This window comes from Physeter macrocephalus, chromosome 21 (assembly GCF_002837175.3).
Source record: "Physeter macrocephalus isolate SW-GA chromosome 21, ASM283717v5, whole genome shotgun sequence".
Classification (NCBI taxonomy): Eukaryota; Metazoa; Chordata; class Mammalia; order Artiodactyla; family Physeteridae; genus Physeter; species Physeter macrocephalus.
In genome coordinates, this window is record NC_041234.1 from 106,357,033 (window position 1) to 106,383,787 (window position 26,755).

The following is a 26,755-nucleotide window of genomic DNA, read 5'->3' on the forward strand; positions in this document are numbered from 1 at the left end:
GAGAAGCTGCAGGCAGATTCCGGCACCTGGAAGCCGGGGCCCTGCTGAGGGAATAATGCTGCTCAAAAGCCGTCTCTGGCAAACTGCCATCCTGAGCGAACGCACAGCGCACGGACTCCCGGGCAGCAGGCGCCCGGGGCGGAGCGCAGAGGTCAGGAAGCGGCCGCGGGGCTTCAGGGCCGCGTGAGACTGGCCTGTGCCTGCCCTTCCCTGCCTGCGTCTCCCCGACTCCACCGTCAAATGGACTCAGAAACACTGCGACTTGTCTCCGGGAGTTGTTTGAGGGTTAAAGGACGTGGATGCCTCTCAGGCCCTGAGCCCAGTGGTTGGCACAGACGAGCGCTCAGCACCCACGGAATCAATGCAACCAGAGCACGGACGCCACCCTCCCCAGCAAACCTCAATTTAACGGATGCCCACCAAGAAAATGACGTCCTCAGTGTCCCCCGAGTCATCCCCTCGGTGCCAGACTCCGGGGCAGGTTTCTAGGGCACAAAGGTGAGCAAGTTCAACAACGGCCCCTGCCCTCCGACGGGGACAGATATATGATTCCTCCACTTGGCTTCAAATATGCGCACGTTTGTGAAGTAAAATCAGAGTCACCCTCAGATCGGACCGATGCACCGTAGGGGAAATCTGGAAAGGCATCTGCTGCAGGAGCAGCTGGGGAAATGCAGGGCCGGGAAGCGCCGCCGTGGGCCTTCTCTGCGAGGGTGCTGTGGGGGGACAAGGGGACTGAGAGGTACCTGGTGGGAGCCCTGGCTGCCTGGGGCACTCCCCCTCCGCGGGGTCCCCCTCCTCCGGAAGACGGGCACCACCCTGGTCAGAGGCCTGAGCGTGGTCACCGCAGCCTGGGCACGCGCCACACGAGATGGTGCACAAGGCTGACGCCGCTGCCTCGCGGATGCCCTCTGGTCACAGCGACCTCTCAGGGCCTGAGCCTCCTGCTGTCTGTCCTCAGCCTCGGTGCCCCCAAGGGACCCTGCTGCCACCCTAGGAGGTGACATGGGCCCCATGCTGCAGTCTGTGGGTTCATCACATGCAAGGCCCACCCCTGGGGCCGTCCAGCCAATGAGGGTGCAGCTGGCGGGCTCCTGTGGCCACTCTCTGGAGCTATCCAGATGCAGGAGCAGCCTGTGCAAAGCTTCTGAGGCCAGAGTGTGCCTGATGTGTTCAAGGAAAAGCCAAGTGCTTGGAGCAGTGTAAGTGAGAGATAGAATAGTAGGAAATGTGATCAGAAAGAGAGTAAGATTCAGGCTTCTACTGTACATGAGAGCTGAAGTCCCTGGAGGGTTGGATCCTTAGAGAGGATTCTGTCTTATGTTTTGGAAGGATGCCTGTGGCTGCTTGACTGTGAACAGGTTATAATGGGCTGAAGAGTGAAGCAGGAAGGCCAATTAGAAAGGCACTGCTTCATGCCTGGGCACTGTGGTGGAAACTGTGTGCCCTTCATGCCCTGCAGAGGGAAACGGCAAAAGAGCCGCACAGAGGATCATCTGATGGAGGAGATGGAAAGGGAGAGGCCCGAGAACCAGGTGAGAGCAGTGTTCGGGCAACAAGGGGAGGTCTGTAAGGAGCGGGGGACATGGGTGTTGAGTGCAGGGGGCTAGAAATGTCTACTGGGCTTAGGTGATCACCAGTGGTTGTGAGATGGATTTGGGCAGCAACAAGTCACAAGGGGAGAATAGAGAGTGTGGTCTGTCCTTTCAGCAAGTGTCAGCCTGAAAAAAAATGAGAGAGATGGGGAAGAATGAAGGCAAGGTTTTTCCTTAACGTACACGTAGTCATGGTTGAGCCTTTAGAGTGTGTGCTCTGTGCTGGTACTGTGCTGAGTGCTTGACGTGCAGCAACTGATTTCATCCGCAAAGTTTTTCATGGTAGGTGTTATTATTATTATCCCCACTTTATAGATGAGGGTCCTGAGGCTAAAGGAAGTGGAACAACTTGCCTGAGGGTGCCAGCCAGGGGGAAATGGGATGTGGGCCTGAGCAGTCTGGCTCCATCATTGGTGCCCATGAGCACAGGGTCACGCTTAGCGGCCAGAGCCTGGAGACACCCATCCTTCTACTCCTTCCTCCTTCATTCCAGAAACACTCCCCAAGAGAGTGGTAAAGGCCCCGGGGACAGGGGTTGGTTGACAGGTCAGGAGGAGGTCTGGGGTGTGTGCTACCATCTTTCCCTGGCTTTCTGATCCTTGTAAGCTGTGAGTCGGTGTATTTGCTTCTCGCTCCAACTTTAGGGGCAGTGGTTTCCCTTTAACATCTGGTGTATCTGAAAAGAGTTGTTGATTTTCAATTTGTTCATCTTTTCTCTCGTTATGAGGATGAGAGTCATGACTTCCAAGCTCCTTACTTGCTGTGCAGGAAACCTGGTTTTATTTTTATGTCGGAGAATGTTCTGGTTTTTAGGAGATATATGCTAAAAAAAATTTAGGAATGAGGTGTCATGAGGTTAGAAAATGTCTTTGAAAAGGTTCAGCATGTTGGGGAGGAAGAGATTTTCCTCTACCCTTCTAGCTTTTTCTGGCTGGTCTAAGGATTAAACTTTTTAAAATTTTAATTTTATTGGAGTATAGTTGATTTACAATGTTGTGTTAGTTTCAGAAGTAATAAGACTTAAATTGACATGAGACTGATTAACAGGAGAAAATCACACAAAAGTTTAATAATATGTATACATGGGAGAGACCCCAGGAGAACTGAGTAACTCCCCCAAATGGACAAAACCTTCATCTTAAATACCAACTTCAGCTAAAGGTAGAAAAGGATGTTGGGGGTAGGGGTTTGGAACGTAAAAGGGGAGGAAGGCATTTCACATGAAGATGGAAAAGCAAATGTTTGGTAAACAAATGTTTTCTGGGCCCTGCAGAGACAATGGGACACGGGGTGGACTCCGATCTCTAAGAGTTGCCCCCCCAGACCCAGCCCATATTCTTACAGATGTCTCTGGTGATAGTTCTATTCTGAGAACAAGCCCTGTATCTAAATTCTTTAGGTGGTTAGGGGGAAAGTCAGAGTTTCTTCTTGAGTCTTTTGGGCCTAAGAGACATTTTGGAGTGGCAAATTTTGCTCTCCTATGTGCACAGTGTTCATGGCAAGAATGTTAATGATAGTTGAGTTTAGATGGTGACTATTTGGGTGTTCATGGTGCTATTCTTTCAATTTCTCTGTATATTTAAAATCTTACATATCATTTTGAATGGAACCTAATCATGTGAAGGAGCATGGAAGTGACTATTTCCCTAAGGGAAATTGTCAGCCTGGTGATGTTTGACATCCTTAACTGACAAGGTGAAAGAAACCAGAGGCACACAACATGGGGATTCTAACTCTGCCAGAAATGATCTGGGCCCCCAAGTTGTTATGATCTAACGGCTGGTAAGAACAGGAAGTGGACTTAATATTGGGTGGGATTATAGATTAGTTTCAAATACCCTGGTTTGTGTAGGGGCCTCAAGTTTTGCACTTGGTTTTCTTGGACCCCATCTAGAATGACCCCAGGCATCAGGCAGAAGCAAATGAAAATCCTCTCTGGAGTAAGCTGCGAGCATTCTAGGTCTCAAATTATTCCTACAAATATATTTTAAACACAATGGACAGAGGAGTGCAAAAACACGTAGGCACAGATAGAAACAAGTCTCTGTGAATGCAAACCAGCAGAAACGGAGTCACTTTGCCCAGTTTGACAGGTACTTGCCAGTAGGTTTTGTTTTAGTCTGTTCAGGCTGCTCTAACAGACTATCATAAACTGCGTGTCTTATAAACAACAGAAATTTATTTCTCATAGTTCTGGAGGTTGGGAAGTCCAAGATCAAGATGCTGACAGATTCGGTGTCTGGTGAATGCTCACTTCCTGATTCTTACACAGAAGTCTTCTTGCAGTGTCCTCACATGGCAGAAGAGAACTCTGGTCTCTTCAGCTCCTTATATGGGCACTAATCCCATTCATGAGGGCTCTACCCTCATGACCCAATCACATCCTGAAGGCCTCACCTCTAAATACCATCACACTGGGGGTTAGGATTTCAACATCTGAATTGGGAAGAGGGGGAACACAAACATTCCATAATAAGTTTGTTTTGTTTACTCTGTGAAAGGTCTTTTTGCCTCTAATATTTTATTTTCTCATTATCATATTCTGCTTCACAGCAAATAGTTTGCATAGTCAAAGAAGGAATTACTTTGATGATTAAAGGCTGTTTAAAAATGCAGATTTTAAGTAGGTAAACATCAGGTAGATCTGGGTGGGCCATATTCCAAGTCTGGCAAAATCCACTCTTAGACAAATTGTAAAAAAGGCAGAGGAGAAAAAGACATTAGGTAATAAACTTTTAATTGCATATTAATTACATGTTGATCATATGTAATATTTACTATGCCTGGAAAGCATCTCCAAATGATTTATTCTGTAATGACTGAATAATAGTGATTTGGTTAGTGCTTTCATTTGCAAGAGCATATCTCCAATACTAAATAAGATAAGCCTGTTCTAAAATTTTAAGGTATAAGTAATATTTTTTAAATATTATACTTGATTATACTTGCCAAAGGAACATTAATTTTTTAATAATTATTTTTGAATTTTAGAATTTTATTTTTTATACAGCAGGTTCTCATTAGTCATCCATTTTATACATATTAGTGTATACATGTCAGTCCCAATCTCCCAATTCATCCCCCCACCCCCCCACCGCCCCACCGCTTTCCCCCCTCGGTGTCCATATGTTTGAGGAACGTTAATTTTTTCCCTTTGTGTTAAATATGGATTTAGTCTTTTACCTAAAAAGGGATTAATGTGATCAAAATGATTAACTCCCGGGACTTCCCTGGAGGTCCAGTGGTTAAGACTCTGCACTTCCACTGCAGGGGGTGCAGGTTCTATCCACGGTCGGGGAACTATGATCCCTCATGCCACGCTGCAAAAAAAAAAAAAAAGAAAGAAAGAAAGATTAATTCCAGCCATCACTGTTGATTCATACCTAGTATCCAATCAGTCTCGGAAACTTTTGCTTCTGTCCTCCTTTTCATTGCACGGTTGCCGGAGTCAATGGGTTCAGGTGAATTTGGGGGAAGACCAGTAGGAGGCTTCACAAGAGCTACAGGAGGTCCTTTCCTCAGGCTGCCCTGGTGTTCCAGAACCTCTGGGTCTGCATAATGGCTCATGGCTGGTAATTGTGTGTGAGGATGATTCCAGGGTAAGGTACACTTACGTCCTTGTACAGTTGACTTATAATTTGCACCTGACTATACTCAGCTGGCAGAAAAACACGGACACGGTGGGTTAGTACTTCCACATATTTGTGGGGGGGGGGAGGAATTCAACCCGTAACACCCTGTTTTAATTTATATTGGGCTGTATTAACTATTTTATGTGGGATTGAAGGTCCAAGGGCTTCCATTTTGTAAAACCAATTGTGCCAAAGACTTTATCTTTCATTGAATCAGAGCATCTTTTTGGGTAATGGGCATTTGACTACGGGGGAATTTATGCAAGGCAACAGTTCTGATGGTTAGGGTGAGGCATATTTTTGTCCTTTATTTTGTGTTTGATAACTCTCTCCTAAAAGTATAATTGGTACCTTTTTAAGATTTAGTGAAGATCTCCAGGTATAACTGTATTCGTTTCCTAAGCCTGATGCTGATTAAGGCTATGAAGCTTTGCCAATTGGTGCATATCAACAGATGCTAAAGTTAATTCAGAACCTCTCTTGTAGAAGTACAAAAGCCAATTAGCATAATTTAATCTTTTGTTGCATAAATTCTTTTAGTAAATTTTGGATTTCCAATTGGGTAAAACTATGAATCTCTATTTTAGTTTTTTGTCTCCCTCACCATCCAATGTTTTGCTTTTTGAATAGTTACTGGATACTTCCAGGGTCCTCTCTGTTCTGCTTAACCCCAAATTTGGTTTAGATATCAAGACAGGTTACGCCTTACATGCATTAAATCATTAGTAACAGGATTACTACTCACATATTGAGGCTTTCTTGGGAGACCAGGGCAGCCTCCCCAAGTAGGTCTGAAAATGGCTTGAGTGAACAGGGAAAGGAAATTGACTTTGGGGCTTTATTGTGCTTAGGAGATGGAGCTGGGGTGAGGGATTTTGCTTCCATTGGGTGGGGCTGGCACGGTTTGAACTTCTGGCTTGCATCAAAGGAGGGAATATATGTACCACATCTTCTTTAAAATGATGTGGTCCATATATACAATGGAATATTACTCAGCCCTTAAAAAGAATGAAATAATGCCATCTGCAGCAACGTGGATGGACCGAGAGATTGTCACACTGAGGGAAGTAAGTCAGACAGAGAAAGACAAATATCGTATGATATCACTTATATGTGGAATCTAAAAAAAGTGGTACAAATGAACTTACTTACAAAACAGAAACAGACTCATAGACTTAGAGAACTGAACTTATGGTTACCAGGGGGAAAGGGTGGGGGGAGGGACAGGCCGGGAGTTTGGGATGTACACACTGCTATATTTAAAATAGATAACCAACAAGGACCTGCTGTATAGCACAGGAAACTCTGCTCAATATTATGTAACAACCTAAGTGGGAAAAGAATTTGAAAAAGAATAGATACATGTAAAGAAAAAGTTGTAATGAGAGGGAGAAATTGGGAAATGTATTCCACAATGAATGCATAATCCATATATACAAAATGCTAAATAAAAACTAAGAAAAAACAGAGACATATAAAAAAAAAAGGAGGGAATACTCAGGCTCTCTTATCAGCTTGCCCACATGTAGGGGAGAAGGGGAAGGGGTAGTAGTAGGGCTTAAAATCTCTCAGCAAACATTAAAACCGAAGTAAAACACGTTACTACAGATGTTTCCTTGACAAAGTCTGGGGTAGGGGCAATTATGACCTTCACTTTACAGATGAAGAAATGTGGCTTAGATAAATCATATTCTCACAGTGATGGGATTTGAACACACATTTATTTTATGTCAGTCAGTGCTTGTGTCTTTAACTGATATAAGGTAAAGTGGGGAACATTTGCACTAACAACAAGTTGATTTCCAGAGCAAGTGAGCAGAGTGTTCTTATTATGTCTGGATTCCTGTAAATTAATGAAAAATGTTGCACCAATTATGTACGGTATACAATTACCCTTTAAATTTCAGGATGTTACTGCTGGTATATGAATCCTTATTCCAGTTGGACATGAAGTTCACCTTTGCATCAGTGCCTCGTACTGCATTAATGAAAATGTTCTGGCCTGATGACACACATGTCCCTCTCTGCCACCAGCAATGCTGTAGACAGAAGCTGTAGGTCGGTGTGTCTGTAGGCTATGGAACTTCACAGTCTTGTGCCTGACTTGGGGCAATGACTCCCTGAGCACCATTAGTATCACCAGCAGCAGTGCTTCCGGCCTAGATGCCCAGACTGGCACCCATCTGGGTCACAGGCAGACCTCGGGATTCCCAGCCCCAGTGAGAACTGGAATTGAGCTCATGCGTGGCTGCAAGAGTAGTTGTCCTCGCTCTCTGGGAATGTGGCACATGCCGAGTTATTCCAGCGATGCTTCTCAACAGCAGATGCTAGCAGAACGTTCAGGGATACAAATGGAATGTTCTCTCTTGAGAGAATACAAGTAATTGCATAGCCAAGGACCTGACCATCAGCGTGATGTGGAGACCAGCTAGAGACTCAGGAGCCCCAGCCCTTCTGACAGTGTGAGGAGCGTGAGCTTTGCCTCACTCCGAGACCTCTTCTTTGGAAATGGGCTGGAGAGGAGGGGAACGGTGCCACTGGGGAGGTGAACTTGGAAGGGATTGAATATGCAGTAGATCCCACCAGGACTGAGCCACATCAAAGAGGTTGGCTGAGATGGCCACAGTGATGAACGCTAAGGTCATCTGAGCACTCCCTGCATGCTAGACACTGTTCTGAGCACTTTAGTAGTATCATCTCATTCAATCCTCAGAAACTCTTAAGGAAGGAAGTTGTCGTCCTCTCCCTTTTACAGAGGGGGAACTTGTGGCTCAGAGAGTTTAAGGGACTTGCCCGAGATCCCACAGAAGCGGGATTGGAAATTAAACACAGCCTGTCTCCTGAGCTTGTACTCCTAACTCTTCAGTGTGCAGCATCATTTTCCTAACGTGGACAAATGGTAGTCACATAACTATTACCCAGCAGGGCTGGAGTTTGTCAAGCCAGTTCATTTTGTGATGGCAGATAAAGGTGCTACGTTAGCTGGATGTATCTGGGTGTTTTATCCCAGGAGCTGTTCCGAGAAGCCACATTTCTCACAGCAGTAACGATTGGTCTGGAAGAGAGAGCAAAAAAGGGGAGAAAAATTCTTCTTCCCCTTCTCCCACTACCTTCCTCTAAGTCCCAGGACCCGATGCGTTAGGCACCAAGAGGAGTCATGGTGACACACAATGGCTCAGAACACTGGGGCCACATGCAATGGCAAGATCTGACAGTGGCGGCCACCACCTGAGTTACTCCATGTTCAGGGCTGAATACACCGAATTAGAGGTGCTGGGAGGCAGGGCAGACATTACCTATGTTTGGGTACCACCTGTGTATCTGTTGCCTGGACACTCAGCTCTCTTCTCTCAGGCTTCTCCTTGACTTGAGCAAAATCTCTCCATTAAAACTTCCCCCATGGGAGGAATTACAGAAAGTGTCCTAACAGTGTTCGTTGCATTTCAACAGGTCCACTGGGTAATGTCAGCGATTGTGGTCTCAAGATCCAATTACCCGGTGAAAGCTGCAAGGCAATTCAGTCCCAGGTAGGAGTCTCTACACTTCCTTGATCTCTGGATCCAGCCTTGGCAATGACTCTCAAATTACGGCTTTCTGTTAAATACCAATTCACATAAATGGGGTGTTTAATTGTAGAAAATATGGTTGTGAGTGGTCGGACTTCTCACGCCATATTACCTTGTGAGTGTCTGATATAGAACAAGTATATAGTTAACGTTAAAGTGCGTGACCCATGTGGATATTGTCTAGAAGTAGGACATGGATTTTTACAGGATGTTTTTACAACAGTGAGGGCGGGGCTTTGTGTTTCTTACAGTGCTGCTGTTTAAGGAACTAAAATGACTGTTACGATGAAATGTGCCTTGCCCCCATATCGGCTGTCCTACTCAGTCTCACATAACAACTGAGGAAATTGAGACACATATGTGGAAGAGGGTTCCAGGTCACACACCCCCTTCCTAGAGTGCAGGGAAGGCTCAGTCATCCAGGTTTCTTCTCACCCATGCAGAACCATGTAAAGACACTAAGATACTGTTTTCAGTGTTCAAAACAAATAGAAGGATGGGAATTGTTTCCTTGTCTTCCACAAGGATCAAGAGGAGGCAGACTGAAGGGGTGGAAGGCTGGGGCTCTGAAGCCAAACAAATTGGGTTTACACCTTGGTTCTGCCATGCACTAGCTATATGACCTTGGGCCAATTACGTGCCTTTCCCGAACCTCAGTGCCCTGCTCTGGGTAAACGGGCATGACAGTGGCACTCACCAGACCTGTTAAGACATGAAATGAGCCAGTGTGTATGTTAAGCCCTTTGGAGAAGTGCCTCGCAGGCAGACAGACTCCCTGCTCCCTGAGCAGACAGACGTCTGCTGCTGCTGGTGTTGCTATTCTTATCATGAATGTATTCCTGGTAAAATGGGGAAGACTAGGAAGCCTAAGAGACTGGAGAATGGGTGTCATCACCTCCCCTTTCCCTCCTGAATGAGAACCTCTTAAAGCCACAGACAGGTAGAGAGTCTTCCCTGGCTAAGTCTGTGCTCTTGCCTTCAACTCCAGTCACAGGTTGGTTCACTGTTTGTTTGGGGGGTTTGATGTCATTCTTCTGAGCCCCAGTGCCCTTCCCATGGAGAAAACAGGCTGAGTCTGGGTCAGTCTGCCTTGGTGTTTGCACCTGTCTGCGTCTCAAATGTATGCTTCTGAGGAATCTTGTTTTATTTAAATAATTTTACAGAGTTGACTTATATTTTTACATTCCTATAGAAAATACAAGTAAGAATTACATTTATAGAGATCAACTAATAATCCACCTCCCCACTCCTTTCTTATATTCCCCCATCTTACACACCTGCACCAGAAGAACTGCCATTAGCAGTTTGCTGTAAAATTTTCAGATCCTATTCTTTGCATTTACTTTTATTGATATAGATGACTCCGAAGAAAGACAAATGGGATGATAAGACACATTGTTTTTCGAGTTTCCTTCTTCAACTACCATTTCTTGCAGATCTTTCCAGGTCAGTACATAGAGGACCCCTTTATCATTTTCAATAGCTGTAATTTATATCATGTTATTGATATACTATAATTTATTTACATAAGGAAATTGAAAAAATTGCCTTTGTCTTCTTAAGTGAGTGTCTCTAGAATAACAAGTCATTCAACCAGATATTTTACAAAAAAGTAAGATTGGATACAGGTTAAACACAGAAGATATTATATACTCGAAGAATAAAATATGAAATAACAGAAATGATATGTCCAGGGCTTCCCTGGTGGCGCAGTGGTTGAGAGTCCGCCTGCCGATGCAGGGGACACGGGTTCGTGCCCCGGTCCGGGAGGATCCCACGTGCCGCGGAGCGGCTGGGCCCGTGAGCCGTGGCCGCTGGGCCTGCGCGTCCGGAGCCTGGGCTCCGCGACGGGGGAGGCCACGACGGTGAGAGGCCCGCGTACCGCAAAAAGAAAAAAAAAAAAAAGAAATGGCCACAAAACACATGTGAATATCATTTTTAAATCTAGAGGGAAATATGCTTGAAACGTTTTTATGTTTCCTGTTCTGAGACTAAAAATACCATTTCTTTCAGGGTAGGAAAACGAATTATTGTCATCCTATCAATTCTTCCCAAAATACATCTATGAATTCAGTGTAAACATAGTCATGAACCTCAACAGGATTGTGCCATGAAATCAGCCGACTGAAGAGACTCTATGTGGAAACAGCCATGATAGTGAGCTGTTTCAAGACATGAAAATCTACATTATAGATTCAGCAGTTAAAACAGGAATCAAAAATTTGTCAATGGAACAGAACAGGGATTCTCGACGCAGACCCATGTATATGACAGAATGAAGGAAATGATAAGGTTGACATTTCAAATCAGACTTTGCCCCAAAGCAAGGTCTTATGACCACTGCTGGAAAGAAGTGTGTATGGTGGGGAGGTGGCCAGGGGGCGGGGAGAGAGGCCCCAGGGTCCACTGGATTAAGTGGGTTTCATCATCTCTTTCAGGCCACCTCAGTCGTGCTCTCTTCCCTGTGGCATCAGCCAGTCACGGATAAAGGAGCCTCTGAAGTCAGTTCCAGGACACCCCACCCATCGTCAGAAGGATGGCAGATGAATACCTAAAACCCTCCCTGGCCTCCAAAAACATAATGAGTTTTTTACTCGGTAGGCAACTGGGGAGGCGCAGAAATGATGTGGATTTGTCCAAATGGCTATGGATGCTGACACGAGCTGCACCAGGACGGAGTTGGCCATTGCCAAAAAGTCATATAACCTACCTGCTTATGCCTATCTGTAATTTTGGAAAATGAAAAAAAAAATGTAGAGGACTTCCCTGGTGGCGCAGTGGTTGAGAATCCGCCTGCCAGTGCAGGGGACACGGGTTCGAGCCCTGGTCCAGGAATTTCCCACGTGCCGCGGAGCAACTAAGCCCGCGAGCCACAACTAATGAGCCTGCGTGCCACAACTACTGAAGCCCACGCACCTAGAGCCCGTGCTCCGCAACAAGAGAAGCCACCGCAATGAGAAGCCCGCGCACCGGAACGAAGAGTAGCCCCCGCTCGCCGCAACTAGAGGAAAGCCTGTGTGCAGCAACGAAGATCCAACACAGCCATAAATAAATAAATAATTGTAGAATAACAAACTCCTCCCTTGTTTCACCTGTTAAAATAAAAGGTGCCTGTCGCTCCTTTCCATTTGATATGTTTTTATGTCGATACAGTTTTCCTAGGTTACACTGGAGAGGGGATTCTATTCATCCTAACAGTCTATGCAGGGCCTCTCAGACACAGCGGAGATGGTGAGATCACACTGCATGTCAGATTTCTTCCATCTTTAATCTGAAAAAAAAATGGGAGAGTTATGTAGTTCTAGCTCACTCAAGGACCCAAGACTCCTGTCCCCTAGGTGTTTTGGAAAGACATCCACTGGCAAGCAAGCACACTGCTTCGCTGCTGGCCCTGAAACTGCCCTCCCCGGTCCCAAGAGACACTCTACTGCTGGGAGGCACCGGCCACAAAGAGCCCAGGCCCAGGAAACATTCCCCATTGCCCACTGGCAGGGGCTCCTGCCCCCCGAAGCTCCCCACACAGCAAGCATCCCTTTCTCGGAGGCAGCAGGTGGAATCCCTTCCCCCGCCTAGAATCCCAAGGTGGCCCGGCCTGGGGAGGCTCCTTGCATTTCCCCAGGCAGCATCCCCAGCAGCCTGTGGTAAACCAAGCAAACCAAAACAGCACCGCAGAGGCTTGGAAATTCATGCTGTCCTCCCAAGCAGAGCCCACGGCAGGAGGCCAGGGCCTGCTCGCCAAACCTCAACACGGGGACTGCAAGCTAGAGCAGCGGTCCCCAACCGTCTTGGCACCAGGGTCCGGTTTCCAAGGAAGACAATTTTCCCACGGACCGGGGAGCGGGGGTGGTCCAGGCGGTAATGCGAGCGATGGGGAGCGGCAGACAAAGCTTCGCTCACTCGCCCGCCCCTCCCCTCCTGCTGTGCGGCCTGGTTACTAACAGGCCTCCGGCCGGTATCGATCCTCAGCCCGGGGTTTGGGGACCCCTGTGCTACAGTACCCATCTGCGACAGAACCCAGTGTCTCCTAACACGACACCAAAATGTCCGGGACACAATGGAAAATCATCCTTCATACAAAGAACCAGGAAGTTCACAACCTGAATGCGAAAAGACAACCAAGTGACACTAACTCCAAAGTGAATTAGGTGTCAGAATTATCTGACCATGATTGTAAAGCATCGATCAGAAAAATAATTCAGCAAACAATTAAGTGTTCACACGGGCTTACTTCTAATAGCCAAAAGCTGGAAACCACCGCCAGGTCCTTCAGTGGGTGACTGGTTCAACAAACTGTGGTGCATCCATACCATGCGATGCTACACCAGCAATAAAAAGGAACAAATAATTGTTACACAGAAGGACGTGGATAAATCTCCAGTGAATCATGCTGAGTGGGAAAAAAAAGAAGCTAACCTCAAAAGGTTACAGGCTATATGATTCCATTTATAAAACATTCTTGAAATGACAGACTTCCAGAAAAGGAGAACAGATCCGTGGTTGCCAGGGGTGAAGGGTCTGGGAATGGGCAGGAGAGGGGTGGATGGCAAGGACAAGATGTGGGTGAGTCTACAAAGGGGCAGCAGGAGGGCCCCTTGCAGTGATGAACGGTTCTGTATCCAGACTGTATTCATGTCAATATCCCGGTTGTACCTCGTGCTATAGTTTTGCAAGATGTTACCTACCACTGGGGAAAGGAGGGAGAGGGGAAAGGAGACCTCTCTATTTCTTTCAACTGCCTGCCACTCTACAATAATGTCAAGATTAAAAGTTTAATTTAAAAGAGGGACTCTACTAAGAGATACTCCCCAGCCCCCTTCCAGAAAAACCCCAAACCACCATTTCGGAGGTCTTGCACGCCACACTGAGGAACCTTGACTTCAGAAACTCTTTCTTGTTAGCGTGCATGCTCCACCCTCTCGGTGTCAGCGAGGCCATTCCACAGCCCTGGCTGCTGACCCTAATATACAGCTAACAGATTTGGCCACGCGGCTTGTGGGATTTTGGTTCCCTGACCAGGGATCGAACCCGGGCCCTCGGCAGTGAGAGCGCAGAGTCCTAACCACTGGACGGCCAGGGAATTCTACGGCTAAGAGTTTTGTTTGTTTGTCAGGGCGGGGGTTTTGCTCTGTTGCCCAGGCTGGAGGGCAGTGGCTAGTCACAGGCGCCATGTGGCTACTGATCAGCAGGGCAGTCTGGACCTGCTCCATTTCAGACCTGGGCCTGTTCAGCCCTCCATAGGAAAGCTGGTGGCCCCCCGCTTCCGGGAGGTTCCCAGATGGAAGCTGACCTTAGTGCAGACACGCGGTCACAGAGCGCCCTACAGCCCAGAAGTGCAGGGCTCAAGCGGTTCTCCCGCCTCAACCACCGGAGTAGCTGGGACCGCCGGTGTGTGCCACCGCGCCCGGCCAGCTCACAGTTTCAAGCACTGACTACTACGTGCCAGCAGTGTGATCAAAATGTACGCGCTGCTCTCCCTTTAATCCTCAAAACGATACCAGAAGCCATTTTACCAAAGGGGAAACTGAGGCGCAAAGAGGAAAGTAACTTGTCCCAAGCCACGGAGCCAGTGGGCAGAGGACAGAGCCAAGATTCGAACCCCTTTGATCCAAGCTGACACTGGCTATTGCAGCAGTGACCTGCCTCCCTGTGGAAACAGGCACTCTTCACTGTTCCCTCTGTGCGCTTGGGCGGGGTGGGGGGGGGCGGAGATCTGGAGGACGGAAGTTCCAGACTAAACTACAAAGTCACTTGCCCGTGTAGGTCTACTCAGGGCAATCAAGAGACTCCGGGTGGGGAAGTAGGACACCGTGATGTCCCAGTCGCGGCCACCAAACCGCACATAAAACATCTCTCTCTCACTCACTCACCTATTCCCTCCGTCTCGCAACCTCTGTCTGCATGTATTTTAAAAGACTCACAGCTTCTTGGCAAGCTGTGCGGGTGCAGCTTCTGCACGCTCTTGTGGATCTCCTGGGACAGGATGGTCGGCGGCTGCTCCATCACCAGCAGGGCCAGGACCTGCTCCATGGTGCGCATCTCAAGCCAAAGCCACCCAGCCGTGGCAAAGCTCCAGAAGCCGCCTGAGGGTTTCTGGGGGACCAGCGGCAGAACACATAGAAGCGCAGATGACATGCTTCCAAGCTGGGCCTCGCATGGCTCCAGGCGCAGAAACTACTCTGCTGTCACAATGAGGACTACTTTTTGCTCCTGGGAGTTGGGGTCAAACGCAGACCACCTTGGCCCGGAAACCAGCTGCGACAGCTGGCGAAGGCGCCTGGCGCCTCATCCAACAATACACAGAATCCGCAGGAGTCGGCGTACCCCTGGGGCCACCCAGTCCATGAGCCCACCTCCAGCCCAGGCGGAGCAGATTCAAGTACCTTGGCCTCTGTAGGCTCGCGACAGCGGGGCGCCTGCCCCAGGTCTCGCTTCCACCAGAGCCTCTGGGAGGCACAATCGCAGGCAGCTCTTTCTTCTCTGTCTTGGAGCAACACTAAACTTTGGCGTCCAAAGACACACACACTCACAAACTAGCTCGGGACGGATGTGAGGACTACATCTCCAGAATGACATCATCCCCTCTGGCCTGGCCACAACTCACGGCTGACCACCCAGAAGGGAACATTTGACTCCGGGGGCGGGACCTGCGGACGACCAATCGGAAGAGAAGAGGCGGGGCCATTTGGGCTAACCTAAAGACCCAAGAGCCCTCTGGCGGCGGCCGAAAGCAGAGAGGAATGCACCGGGTAGTTTCGTCGAAGCCGGGTTCTTTACGAGGAGAAAATACAAAGGTAGCTAGGCCAGTGTGACCCGGGAGCGGAAGATCAGAGTCATTATCCGCAGAAAAGTGTAGTGAGATGCAAATTCTCGAGTTCATGCGAGATCCAATGAGTACGCGTGTCGGGGTAGAGCGCAGAAATCTGAATTTTTAAGATTCTCGCAAAAAATTCTTCCTACAAAGAGAGGTCTGAGAATCACTGATACAGTCATAACAGATTTAAGGATGTCCCCAGTCGCTCCGGTTACTCTAGGGCTGACGGGAGAGAAGCCCTGCCTGACTAGGATCTAGAACTGGAGCACGCCCCACCCAGCGCCCGGGAATCTAGAGTCGCTTAAGACCGGAAATGGGATCGCTTCCAAAAGCGGCCTCAGGCCGAGGGGAGACCAAGGAAACTCCCAGCGTCTCCCGCGTCAGCATCCTTAGGGGCCGAGATCTTTAGGCGAGTGGCGTGTAGCCTGCCGGGGGTTGTAGTCCGCAGCGCGGCCGCGCGCCTGCGCCCTGGGCAGCTGCCCCCGGTGAGCCTGGGAGAGCCGTGGGCGCTGAGGCGGTGAGTCCCGGAGCGGTCAGAGGGCGTGGCCGTCCCTGGGGCGCGGGCGCGGGCGCGGGCAGCGGGGCTCCCTTCCCGCTCGGGCTGCGCTAACCGGCCGCGTGCAGCCCCGGTCCGGGTGCGGGCACGGGAAGGAGCGACGGGCGGCGGGCCCCTGTCCGGCCCGGGTCCCCGCCGCCGCTCCCTGCGACCCGGCCGGGCCTTCCCGGGCTTCTCCGGGGCGGGGAGCGCCCCTCCGGGCGGCGGGACATCCTCCCCGGGGAGCACGCTCGGGCCGCGCCGCGGCCACCCGATTTTAAGCCGGCTTTTAGGCTTGTTCCCCTATCCTTTCCCCGAGTGCCCTCTCTTTACACCCTTCTTCATCCACGGGCCCTGTGGGCAGGCTTCATTCAGGAGGCTTGGAGGAGAAGCCATCAGCCCCGGGGTGGAGTGCAGTTTTCATCCGGAAGGGCCGACGGGGAGAAAGCCGGAGGGTCAAGTCCCTGGTCGGCGTGGTGGAAGGTTGGGGACCGTCCGCGGAGGGCTGCCCAGCTGTGAGGCTGGAGCGCATTCAAGGCGGGTCCATAGCCCAAACGAGCACGGTCCCTGGATGCCCTCCAGCGACGGTTAGGTGCCTTGGCGGGGTGGGGTGGGAGGAAATAGAAGCTTCCTAGGAAATGAGCTTTCCTGAGCGCTTCCTCTGTGCCAGCCAGGCACGCTGCTGTTCCTTTCCCTGCGCTGGGATCCGCCTCAGGACCTTCTATGAACGAGATGCCGTGATTATCTCGTGTTAGCGACAGAAGCCCTGGGCGTCAGGGGCTCAGAGCTAGCATGTTATCACGAGATGGGTGTGCCGCTGAAGCCCAGGCTGCCATCAAGATAACGGTGCTATGGGGGCAGTGTCCATCTGGGATGACTGGGTGGGATCATGAGTGTATTTTTCCTTGTCCCACCACTCCAAGGAAGAGGACAGGTACATGAGGCTTCCTGGCAAATGCAGACAGAGCGGAGCCACAGCACGCGGGGCGGTGGGGGGGAGTGGGCACCGGTGTTGAGACCTGTGGGGACATGTACGTGGCGGCCTCTGTGACCTCAGAGGCTGCCCTCAGAGAACATGTGGATGTTTGGGACGTGAGCAGTGCGGGAGTCTGTAGATTCCAGCCTCCTCCCCACTTCCCTCTGGCGTTTACTGTGTGACTTGGGACAAAGTTATTCAGTCCTCCTCAGGCTCACCTCAGTCCCCTCGTCTGTATTCAGGGCACAGTACCAGAGCCCACCTCCTAACGTTGGGTGAGGGCTAAGTGAACCAATGCACGTGGGAGGCTTAGAGCAGTAGCTGGCACAAGGCGTGATGAATGTGACAGATGTTCTTGGTTATTAATGTAGGCCCGATTCCTGCTGGCCTGCCCTGTTGCCATGTGTTTTGCTTGTGAGAAAGTCACTTAGAATGCTGTTTCAGGATGAGGGTCACGGTCATGTTGTCTGAACTACACATAACCTCCAATGGAGAGGAATGAGGGACTGATTGGTGGTTTGCTGTCTTTGCAAGGCATGGCCCTAGCTAAGATGCCCATGGTTGAAGGTGACTAAGGGTTACTCAAAGGTAGATGGACTTTCACGTTTCTTCACCATTGTAAGTATTGCTCCTCCATTTCTTCTGTGGCCTAGCTATATTCAGAAACACAAGGCTTTTGAAATTAGGCTGGGAGTGGCTTTAAAGTCCACTAAATCTGTAGGGGTTCATTGGGTCCATGGAAGTCTAGAGCAGAGCTGTCCAATAGAACTTTCTGCAAAGATGTCTCATTTTAAAAATTTTTTTGGGGGTATAGTCGATTAACCATGTTGTGTTAGTTTCATGTGTACAGCAAAGTGAATCTGTTATACGTATACATATATCCACTCTTTCTTTAGATTTTTTTCCCATATAGACCATTACAGAGTACTGAGTAGAGTTCTCTGTGCTATATAGTAGGTCCTTATTACTTATATATTTTATATATAGTAGTGTGTATGTGTCAATCCCAATCTTCCAGTTTATCCCTCCCCCACCCCTTACCCCCCGGTAACCATAAGTTTATTTTCTATATCTGTAACTGTATTTCTGTTTTGTCCATAGTTCATTTGTAGCCTTTTTTAAGATTCCGCATATAAGCGATATCATATATTTGTCTTTGTCTGACTTACTTCACTAAGTATGACAACCTCTAGGTCCATCAGTGTTGCTGCAAATGGCATTATTTCATCCTTTTTTATAGCTGAGTAATATTCCATTGTATATATGTACCATACAAAGATGTCTCTTGAGCACTTGAAATGTGGCTAGTATGAATGAGAAATTGAATTTTTAGTTTTAATTAATTTAAACTTCCACATGGGACTATTTTATTTTTACTGAGGTGTAGTTAATTTACAATGTCTTAGTTTCAAATATACAGCAAAGTGGTTCAGATATATATGTATTGAGTCAGCCAAAAAGTTTGTTCGGTTTTAAGTGAAAATAAAAGACACATTTTTCATTTTCACGAGAAACCTTATGGAACAACGTATTCACTAACCAAACAAACTTTTTGGCCAACCCAATATGTACATATATGTGTGTGTATGTATATATATATATATATATATGTATATATATATATATATATATATACATACACACACATATATGTATATTTATATATATGTTCTTTTTCAGATTCTTTTTCCATTTTAGGTTATTATAAGATATTGAGTATAGTTCCCTGTGCTGTACAGTAGGTCCTTGTTGTTTATTTATTTTATGTATAGTAGTGTGTATCTGTTAATCCCAAACTCCTAATTTATCTCTCCCCCGACCCACATGGGACTATTGAATACCGTATTGGATAGCACAGTTCTAGAGAATCCATGGATGGTCTTGAAGATTTTGTAAAGTTTTTGAAATTGAATGCAGAATTTGCTGTGATGTGTATCTTTCTAGAAATTGTCCATGACTTTCATCAGATTCTCAAAATCCCCCAAAAGATTATGATCTGCTTCTTTAGGGCTTTGGAGAAAAGTAAGCAAGTTAAGGGAGGTAAGTCTGCCCTCTGGTAACCACTGCTGTTTCTCCTTTCTCATTTTGTCCCGTCCTCAGCTTGTAGGTGGCTCTGTCCGGAGGATAACACAAAGAAAGAAATTGGAATCTGCCACTTCGGGACCCAGATAAATTGTACAGTGCTGGAAGGTGGCGATGGCTGTGGCCCTGGGTTGTGCAATCCAGGCCTCCTTGAATCAGGGCTCGGTGTTTCAAGAGTATGATACCGACTGTGAGGTCTTCCGCCAGCGCTTCCGGCAGTTCCAGTACAAAGAAGCAGCTGGGCCTCATGAAGCTTTCAACAAACTCTGGGAGCTCTGCTGTCAATGGCTGAAGCCAAAGATGCGTTCTAAGGAGCAGATCTTGGAGCTGCTGGTGTTGGAGCAATTCCTAACGATTCTGCCCACAGAGATAGAGACCTGGGTGAGGGAACATTGCCCGGAGAACAGAGAAAGAGTTGTGTCCCTGATAGAAGACTTACAGAGAGAACTTGAGATACCAGAGCAGCAGGTGAGAAAAGAGGTTGGGATCTTGGGAATTAGACCAAAAGAAGTAGCAGAGGCAGCTGGGACTGGATCAGACATTCTGTCTGGTGCCTCAGGATTTCCCTGCAGGGCTTTCCATTTTTTCCTTCTGCTGGAATTGGCATATGTTTCAGTGATTCTCAACTATTAAACCCAACTCCACTTCTATAACAGATATTTGGTAACGTCCCCTTTACTGTGCTAAAATGAAATTTATAGGTAATATAACCTCCTTACATACACCAAATTAGAAAAAAAAATCAATATAATAAGTGCTCTATGAGCCAAATATTGGACAAAGCCTGTTTTTATACAACCCATGAGCTAGTAATGGTTATTACCTTTTTGAAGAGTGGTTTTAAAAAAAAAGAAGAGACAACAGACCAATACTACCCACAAAGCCTAGAATATTTACTGTCTGTCTCTTTACAAGAAAATTTTGTCAACCCTGAGTCAAGTAGAGTCTAGAAGGAATATAAAGGAAAAGGCATGTGATTTCTTATGAACTAATAAGCATGTGAGTGTGCACATATTTGTGCTTGACTGCACCAAAACTTCAGGAGGTTGTCATTTGCTTGAATCTATGCACAGATACACTGGGAAGGAGACAGGCAGAACTTCTGATTGATGTGATACAGCTCAAACACTGTGAGCGGTGTCGCTGTTGGTCATATGATTTCTCAAAGTGGCAGACAACTCTTGGTCAGTCCAAACAATAAGTAGTATAGTCTTCATTTGATTTCCAAAGTAATGCTTTCCTAGAGCATTCAAGTCATGCTAAAATATGCAAAAATATTTTGTGTTTATATGACCAACAGGGTGAGGTCCTTGACAGGTTCTTTTTACCTACATGAATGTTTGAGGGAACATTCCTATATTGTTTGGGAGGTGGAACAATTCTGCCCTGTGAATTATTGGCTTGGCCAAAAAGTTCGTTCTGGTTTTTCCATAAGATGTTACAGCAAAACCCGAACGAACATTTTGGTCAGCCAGATATATCGACTCCCACCTCTGGCTCGTTACATTCTGATAGCAACCACCTGCCATCATAGGCAAAATGCCCCATGGGGGCAGTGGCGCTGGCCTCTGTTCAGAACCATCGAGTGAAAGCCATAGCTGAGCACGGGCAGAATCTTTGGGAGGAGAAAGTGTTTGTTGGTGTGTTGATGGGGTCAACTCTCCTTGGAGTCATCCAAGGTTCCCTGTCCCCCTAGGATAGAATTAATTTATGGTTTCCCTTCCTTTCTCCATCTTCTTGGTTTAGCTTACCATATAGATTTTATCTTTGTATGGTCTAGTCGTGCACCACCCAGAACAGTAGCCACTAGCCAGGTGTGGCTAGTCGAAATCGAGATGTGCTGTAAGTATAACATGCACAGCACATTCCAGAAACTTAGTATGAAACAAAAGTTGGTGTAATATCTCGTAACAATTGTTTATATTGATTACATTCTGAAATTATGATATTTTAGATATATTGGGTTAAATACTGTGTGTTATTAAGATCAACTTTACCTATTTCATTTTTTGTTTCATATGGCTGCCCGTACATATAAAAGGACATGGGTGGCTTGCATTATATTGCTATTGGGCAGGGCTGGTCTGGACTTCAGTGACGGTTCTGGCATTTCCCCCAGCTCGATAGGCAGGAAATGCTCTTGGAAGAACTGGCACCAGTGGGAATGGCACACATACCGCCAAACATCCACCTGGAGTCACCCCCACTCCAAGTAATGGGACCTGCCCCGGAGGTCCCCGTGGCAGAGGCGTGGATCCCACAGGCAGGGCCGCAGGAGCTGAGCTTCGGTGCTGCTGGGGAAGGCCAGCCCTTTCTGGACCCTGGTAAGGCAAGGGTTTTACTTCCTTTCTTTGGTTTCCATTTTGAGAGCTTAAGAGCTCTCCAGGGTTGAGGTTGCTTAGAATACCGATTACCTGATGGAAACAGGCCACTCTGATCAAGAGTAGAAGGAGGAGGGACTTCCCTGGTGGTCCAGTGGTTAAGACTTTGCCTTCCAAATGCAGAGGGTTTGATCCCTGGTTAGGGAGCTAAGATCCCACCGGCCCGTGGACAAAAAAACCAAAACATACAACAGAAGCAACGTTGTAACAAATGAAGTAAAGACTTTAAAAATGGTCCACATCAAAAAAATCAAAAAATAAAAAAAGAGTAGAAGGAGGAAATATCTCTCTGGGAATAGCTGGGCACAAAGCACCTTCGATCGAATGGGATTGAAAACCCCTTAAGCTAATGACCCTGCTCAGGAAGCCTATTTTTCTCTTTTCAATTTTTTTTTATTGTGGTAAAATACCCACAGCCTAAGATTTGCCACCTTAACCATTTTTATGTGTACAGTTCAGTGGTATTGAATACATTTATAATTTTATGGAGCCATTACCAATATCCATCTCCATAACTCTTTTCATCTTGTAAAACTGAAACTCTATACCCATTTAAACAATAACTCCCCATTTTTACATTCCACCACCGCCCCCTGCCCCCGGCAACCACCATTCACCTTTCTGTTTCAGTGAATCTGACTACTCTGTGTACCTCATATAAATGAAATCATACAGTATTTATCGTTTGTGACTGGCTTATTTCACTTAGCATAATGTCCTCAGGGTTCAGAATTTCCATCCTTTTAATGGCTGAATAATAATCCTTTGTATGTATATATCACATTTAGCTTATCCATTTTCCATAAACGTATACTTGGGTTGCTTCTACATCTTAGCTATTGTGAATAATACTTCTACATCTTAGCTATTGTGAATAATGCTTCTGTAAACATGGGTGTAAAAATATCTGTTTGAGACCCTGCTTTTACTTCTTTTGGGTATATAACCAAAAGTGAAATTGCTGGATCATGCGGCTTTCTAGTTTTAATTTTTGAGGCACTTCCGTTCTGTTTTCCACAGAGACTGTACCATTTTACATTCCCACCAACTGTGCACAAGGTTTCCAATTTCTCCACATCTTCACCAACACCTGTTATTTTTTTTTTGATCGTAGCATCCCTGATAGGTTTGAGGTGGTATCTCATTGTAGTTTTGATTTGCATTTCCCAAATGATTAGTGATGTTGAACATCTTTTCATGTGCTTATTGACCATTTGTAAATCTTCCTTGGAGAATGTCTAATCAGGTCCTTTGCACATTTTTGATTTTTTTTTGATGTTGTTGAATTTTAGAGTTCTCTATATATGCTGGATATCCATCCTTTATCAGGTATATGATTTGCAAATATTTTCCCCATTCAGTGGGTTGCCACCCTGCGGTCTCTAGTACACAAGACAGAAAATCAGTCCCAGGCACCCTGGAGCTTCAGCTCCTACGGATGATTCAGATATGAAAATAGGACTGTAAAATGATGTATTGGAGGGAGTAGGATGCTATGGGAGCTCATAGGATTGCCACCTAACCAGCTTTTGGCAGAGAGGGAAGGCATCCTTGAGGAAGGGGGATCTGGGTAGACACCTACAAGATGAATTGGAGTAAGCCTGCTGAGTGGTGGAAGTGGGGAGGGGAGAGGGCTTTGGACAGAATGGGCAGCCTATGCAAAGGCTCAGAGGGGTAGAGAGCATGGCATATTTGAAGACTTCCTGCTGCAGTGTGAGGGCACAGAGGAGAAGCAGACGAGCCAGAGTTGCACTGAAGAGGCTGGAGAGAGAAGCAGGGTCCTGGATCTTGAAGAACTTTGTCAGCCTTGTTGAGAAGATATGCTTTATTACCAGGGCAGTGGGGAACCACTGGATGTTCTTAAGTAAGGCAGGGATATACACAGATTTGCATTTAGAAGGTCACTCTGGCTACAATAAGAGAGGGAAGACTAGAGACAGCTATCCTGCAATCATCCACCTTAGAGAGGATGATTTTCTGGACTAAGATTGTGTCGGTGGTGGTAGAGAGAAAAAGACCAATTTGAAAGATAGGTAGGAAATAGAAATTATGGGACTTGGTGATTGACTGGGTGTTGGATGAGGAAGAAAAAGAGGTTAAGGATGGTATCCAGGATTCTGGCCAGTGAACTGGGAAGACTGATAATATTATTCACTGACACAGAGAACAGAAGAAGAGGATCAGATTTGGTAGGTCAACGTGAGTTTAGATTTGACCATGTTGACCATGTGGAGTTTGAGGTGTTTGTGGGTCTCTAGAATATTTTAAAATAAAGGTGACAAAAAAGAAAAACCGACAACTACATATGTATGTATATTATGGTCAAAGCAGAACTATATAATATTGTCATTTACGTTCCAATGTGTACATTACCTATAGTTTATAGTCTGTTTAAAAGTTCTAAAAAATCTGTAATTTTGTATGTATGCCAGCAACAAGTCGTAAAACTTAGCTAGAAATATTTAATGATAAATGTTTTTGCACGTGCACTCTCATTCCCCATATTAATTTGCTCCTCTTAGCAACAGTCCCAGGTACAAAGATCACAGATGATGCCGAACAGCAGTGTTGCTCTTGATTGTAATACTTTACTCTTTAAAGCACGGGGATGTCCAGTGTATTCAACAAGGAAGAGATAGAATGAATTAAACAAGTAAAATATACCAATTTGGAAGAGAGGAAACTACCCCTTTTTCATCACTGTTAAAGTGATATATTATGCTTTGCAAAATGATGCAAGACTTATTGTTCCATAATTTAAAGGTTGCTTATACTTTTACTGGTTTTTTTTTAAATGAAAACATCTTCGGTATATTACATGAAGCACATCATATTGTAGGCTGAGTGAAAAGCACAGGATGCTGGCAGAATAGAAGAAATTTCAAAGTAATGGAAGAGGTCAGTTGATTTTATATTAAAGTTTGGAATGTATTCCCTGTTAGCAAAACATTAAGTTGTTGGGTATATATAAAATGGAAAAAAAATATGTATATACACACATATTCACCTAATGATATTCATTTAATGTGAATACAGAGGGGGGTGGGAAGAGAGAATAAGAGAGAAAGAGGGAAAAGAACTTAAGTAGAAAATATAAAGACATCTAAGAAATACATAAGCTTTAAAAAATCCCTTATTTGAATTCAAGCCAGACACACCAGATGTTAGATAGGCAAAAATATTAGAATGTCTGCAATAAGAAAGAAAAGATGTGCTGGTCCTAAAAATATAAAGTATACCATGCTTATCTTTGAAAGTCTGGAGTTCAAAATTAGTACACCAAATTTGGAACAATTTTCATTTGCCAAAGCCTCGGATTTTTTAAATTTAACTGCATGAGCTTACACTAGGAAATTGTATGCAAAATGTCAAAGGTCACATCTTTTTGGTGATGCAGGATATGAGAGATGAAAATTTAAAGTAAAATGTAGGGCAAAAAATGCTGTCCGCAAAGCAACAAAAGAGTCTTGTAACTTAAATTTCTTCAGATTATTCTATTATACTAAATGATGTATCATTAGCTAATATCCAGCCCTAACAATAGTAATGATATTTCTTGGTACAGTGGAGACTTTATGACACAATGTTTGATAATGGGGCTTAATGAAGTCATTCCCTGAGCCTGGGATGGGGGGAACATTCATCAATCAAGCACCTTCTTTGTTAACCTCAAGTTGCTTTTTCCCTCTTTGTATTAGATAGCTTTTGCTGAATAACAAACTACCCCCCAAAATTTAGTAGCTTAAAAGAAAAAGCACTTATCACTTCACAGTTTCTGAGAGTCAGGAATTTGGGAGTGGTTGACAGGGTGTTTCTGGCTCAGAGCTGCTCATGTAGTTGCTGTCAAGGTGTCAGCAGGGGCTGGCAGGAGACCTCAGTTCCCTGCTAAGCAGTCTTCTCCATAGGCTGCCTGAGTGTCCTCACAACACGCCAGCAGATTTCCCCCAGAGCAAACGAATCAAGAGAAAGCAAGGGGGATGCCACAATGTTTTTGATGAACTAGTCACACACCGTCACTTCTACCATATTCTATTCATTAGAAGAGAGTCACTAAATCCAACCCACACTTAAGGGGAAGAAAATTAAACTCCACTACTTGAAGGGAAAAATATCAGAGAATTTGGAGCTATATTTTAAAACAACTGTGCACCTATGCTTCCCTGTCCCTACTAGCCTTTTACTTTATACTTCAGTTTTTTTAGGTCAGAAAGTAGTTTTTAAATTGAAGTATAGTTGATTTACAATATTGTATTAGTTTCAGGTGTACAACATAGTGATTCAGTATTTTTATAGACTATACTCCATTTAAAGTTATTATAAAATATTGGCTGTATTCTCTGTGCTGTACATTATATCCTTGTATCTTTTTTTTTCTCTTTCTGCAGTCAATTTTTCTTGAGTAAATTTCTTCAGTTAATTAGGTCAAATAAAATATACCCATGATGAGTCTCTTGGCTATAACCATGAGGTGAGTTTAACATCCTGGACAACACATTATCATCACTTGGAAACTAAGGTTCTAGACTATAGTCTAAAAGACGGAAGCAATGGTTGAATTTAAGGTAATAGGCTTTGGTTTCTATTTGTAGGACCCTCTTATTTTATACCAACTGACTAGCAATTGATGTTTCGTCTATTGCTGTAAAACCACTCATCCAATGGTAATAGTAGCTACACAGACTAGTCTGCATTGAGGGTGAAGAGAAGAGCCCCCTGACAGAAGTAGAAATTAGAGCCTGCTTTCTGACTGCCATTCAACATTGATTCAACGCCCTGGAGCCAAGCTATAAAATATACAGTGAGCATCCTTGTGTATATGCAGGTGTCGATAGGATAAATTTCTAGAAGTGGGGTTGATTGGTTAATGAGTATTTAAAACTTTAATAGATATTGTCAAATTGTCCTCCAAAATTGTTGTACCAATTTATTCTCCCACTACAGCATATGAGAGTGCCAAATTCTCCTTGCCTTCACTTATTCTGTATCATCAAAGTGTTTGATCTTTGCTGTATAAAAGTCATAACTGGGCTTCCCTGGTGGCGCAGTGGTTGCGCGTCCGCCTGCCGATGCAGGGGAACCGGGTTCGCGCCCCGGTCTGGGAGGATCCCACGTGCCGCGGAGCGGCTGGGCCCGTGAGCCATGGCCGCTGAGCCTGCGCTTCCGGAGCCTGTGCTCCG

General features: G+C 46.0%; 1 protein-coding gene and 1 long non-coding RNA gene across 10 annotated transcripts in view; one reads left to right on the plus strand and one right to left on the minus strand.

The window, feature by feature from the left end:
- Positions 1-4,561: 4,561 nt before the first annotated feature.
- On the minus strand, positions 4,562-15,402 carry LOC102996810 (uncharacterized). Of its 2 annotated transcripts, XR_008616422.1 has the most exons (4): positions 15,174-15,402; positions 13,022-13,109; positions 11,886-12,064; positions 4,562-4,915 (listed from the first exon to the last, which is right to left on the minus strand). It is a non-coding gene; the product is annotated as an uncharacterized lncRNA (long non-coding RNA). The 2 variants fall into 2 exon arrangements; XR_002892435.3 differs by lacking the exon at positions 4,562-4,915 and having other exon boundaries at positions 11,551-12,064; positions 15,174-15,388.
- Positions 15,403-15,478: 76 nt separating this feature from the next.
- Positions 15,479-26,755, plus strand: part of ZNF449 (zinc finger protein 449) — a 22,649-nt gene continuing 11,372 nt past the window's right edge. Inside the window, exons 1-4 of one of the 8 annotated variants that reach the window (XM_028482259.2) lie at positions 16,059-16,121; positions 17,650-17,733; positions 19,216-19,665; positions 21,317-21,521. In XM_028482259.2, the coding sequence (XP_028338060.1) occupies positions 19,312-19,665; positions 21,317-21,521 (559 nt within the window). In that variant the 5' untranslated portion in view covers positions 16,059-16,121; positions 17,650-17,733; positions 19,216-19,311. Of the gene's footprint in view, positions 15,585-16,041; positions 16,122-16,643; positions 17,734-19,215; positions 19,666-21,316; positions 21,522-24,402; positions 24,477-25,963; positions 26,049-26,755 lie in introns of those variants that run through there. The other 7 variants (XM_028482262.2, XM_024128220.3, XM_028482260.2 and 4 more) reach the window with 7 other exon arrangements.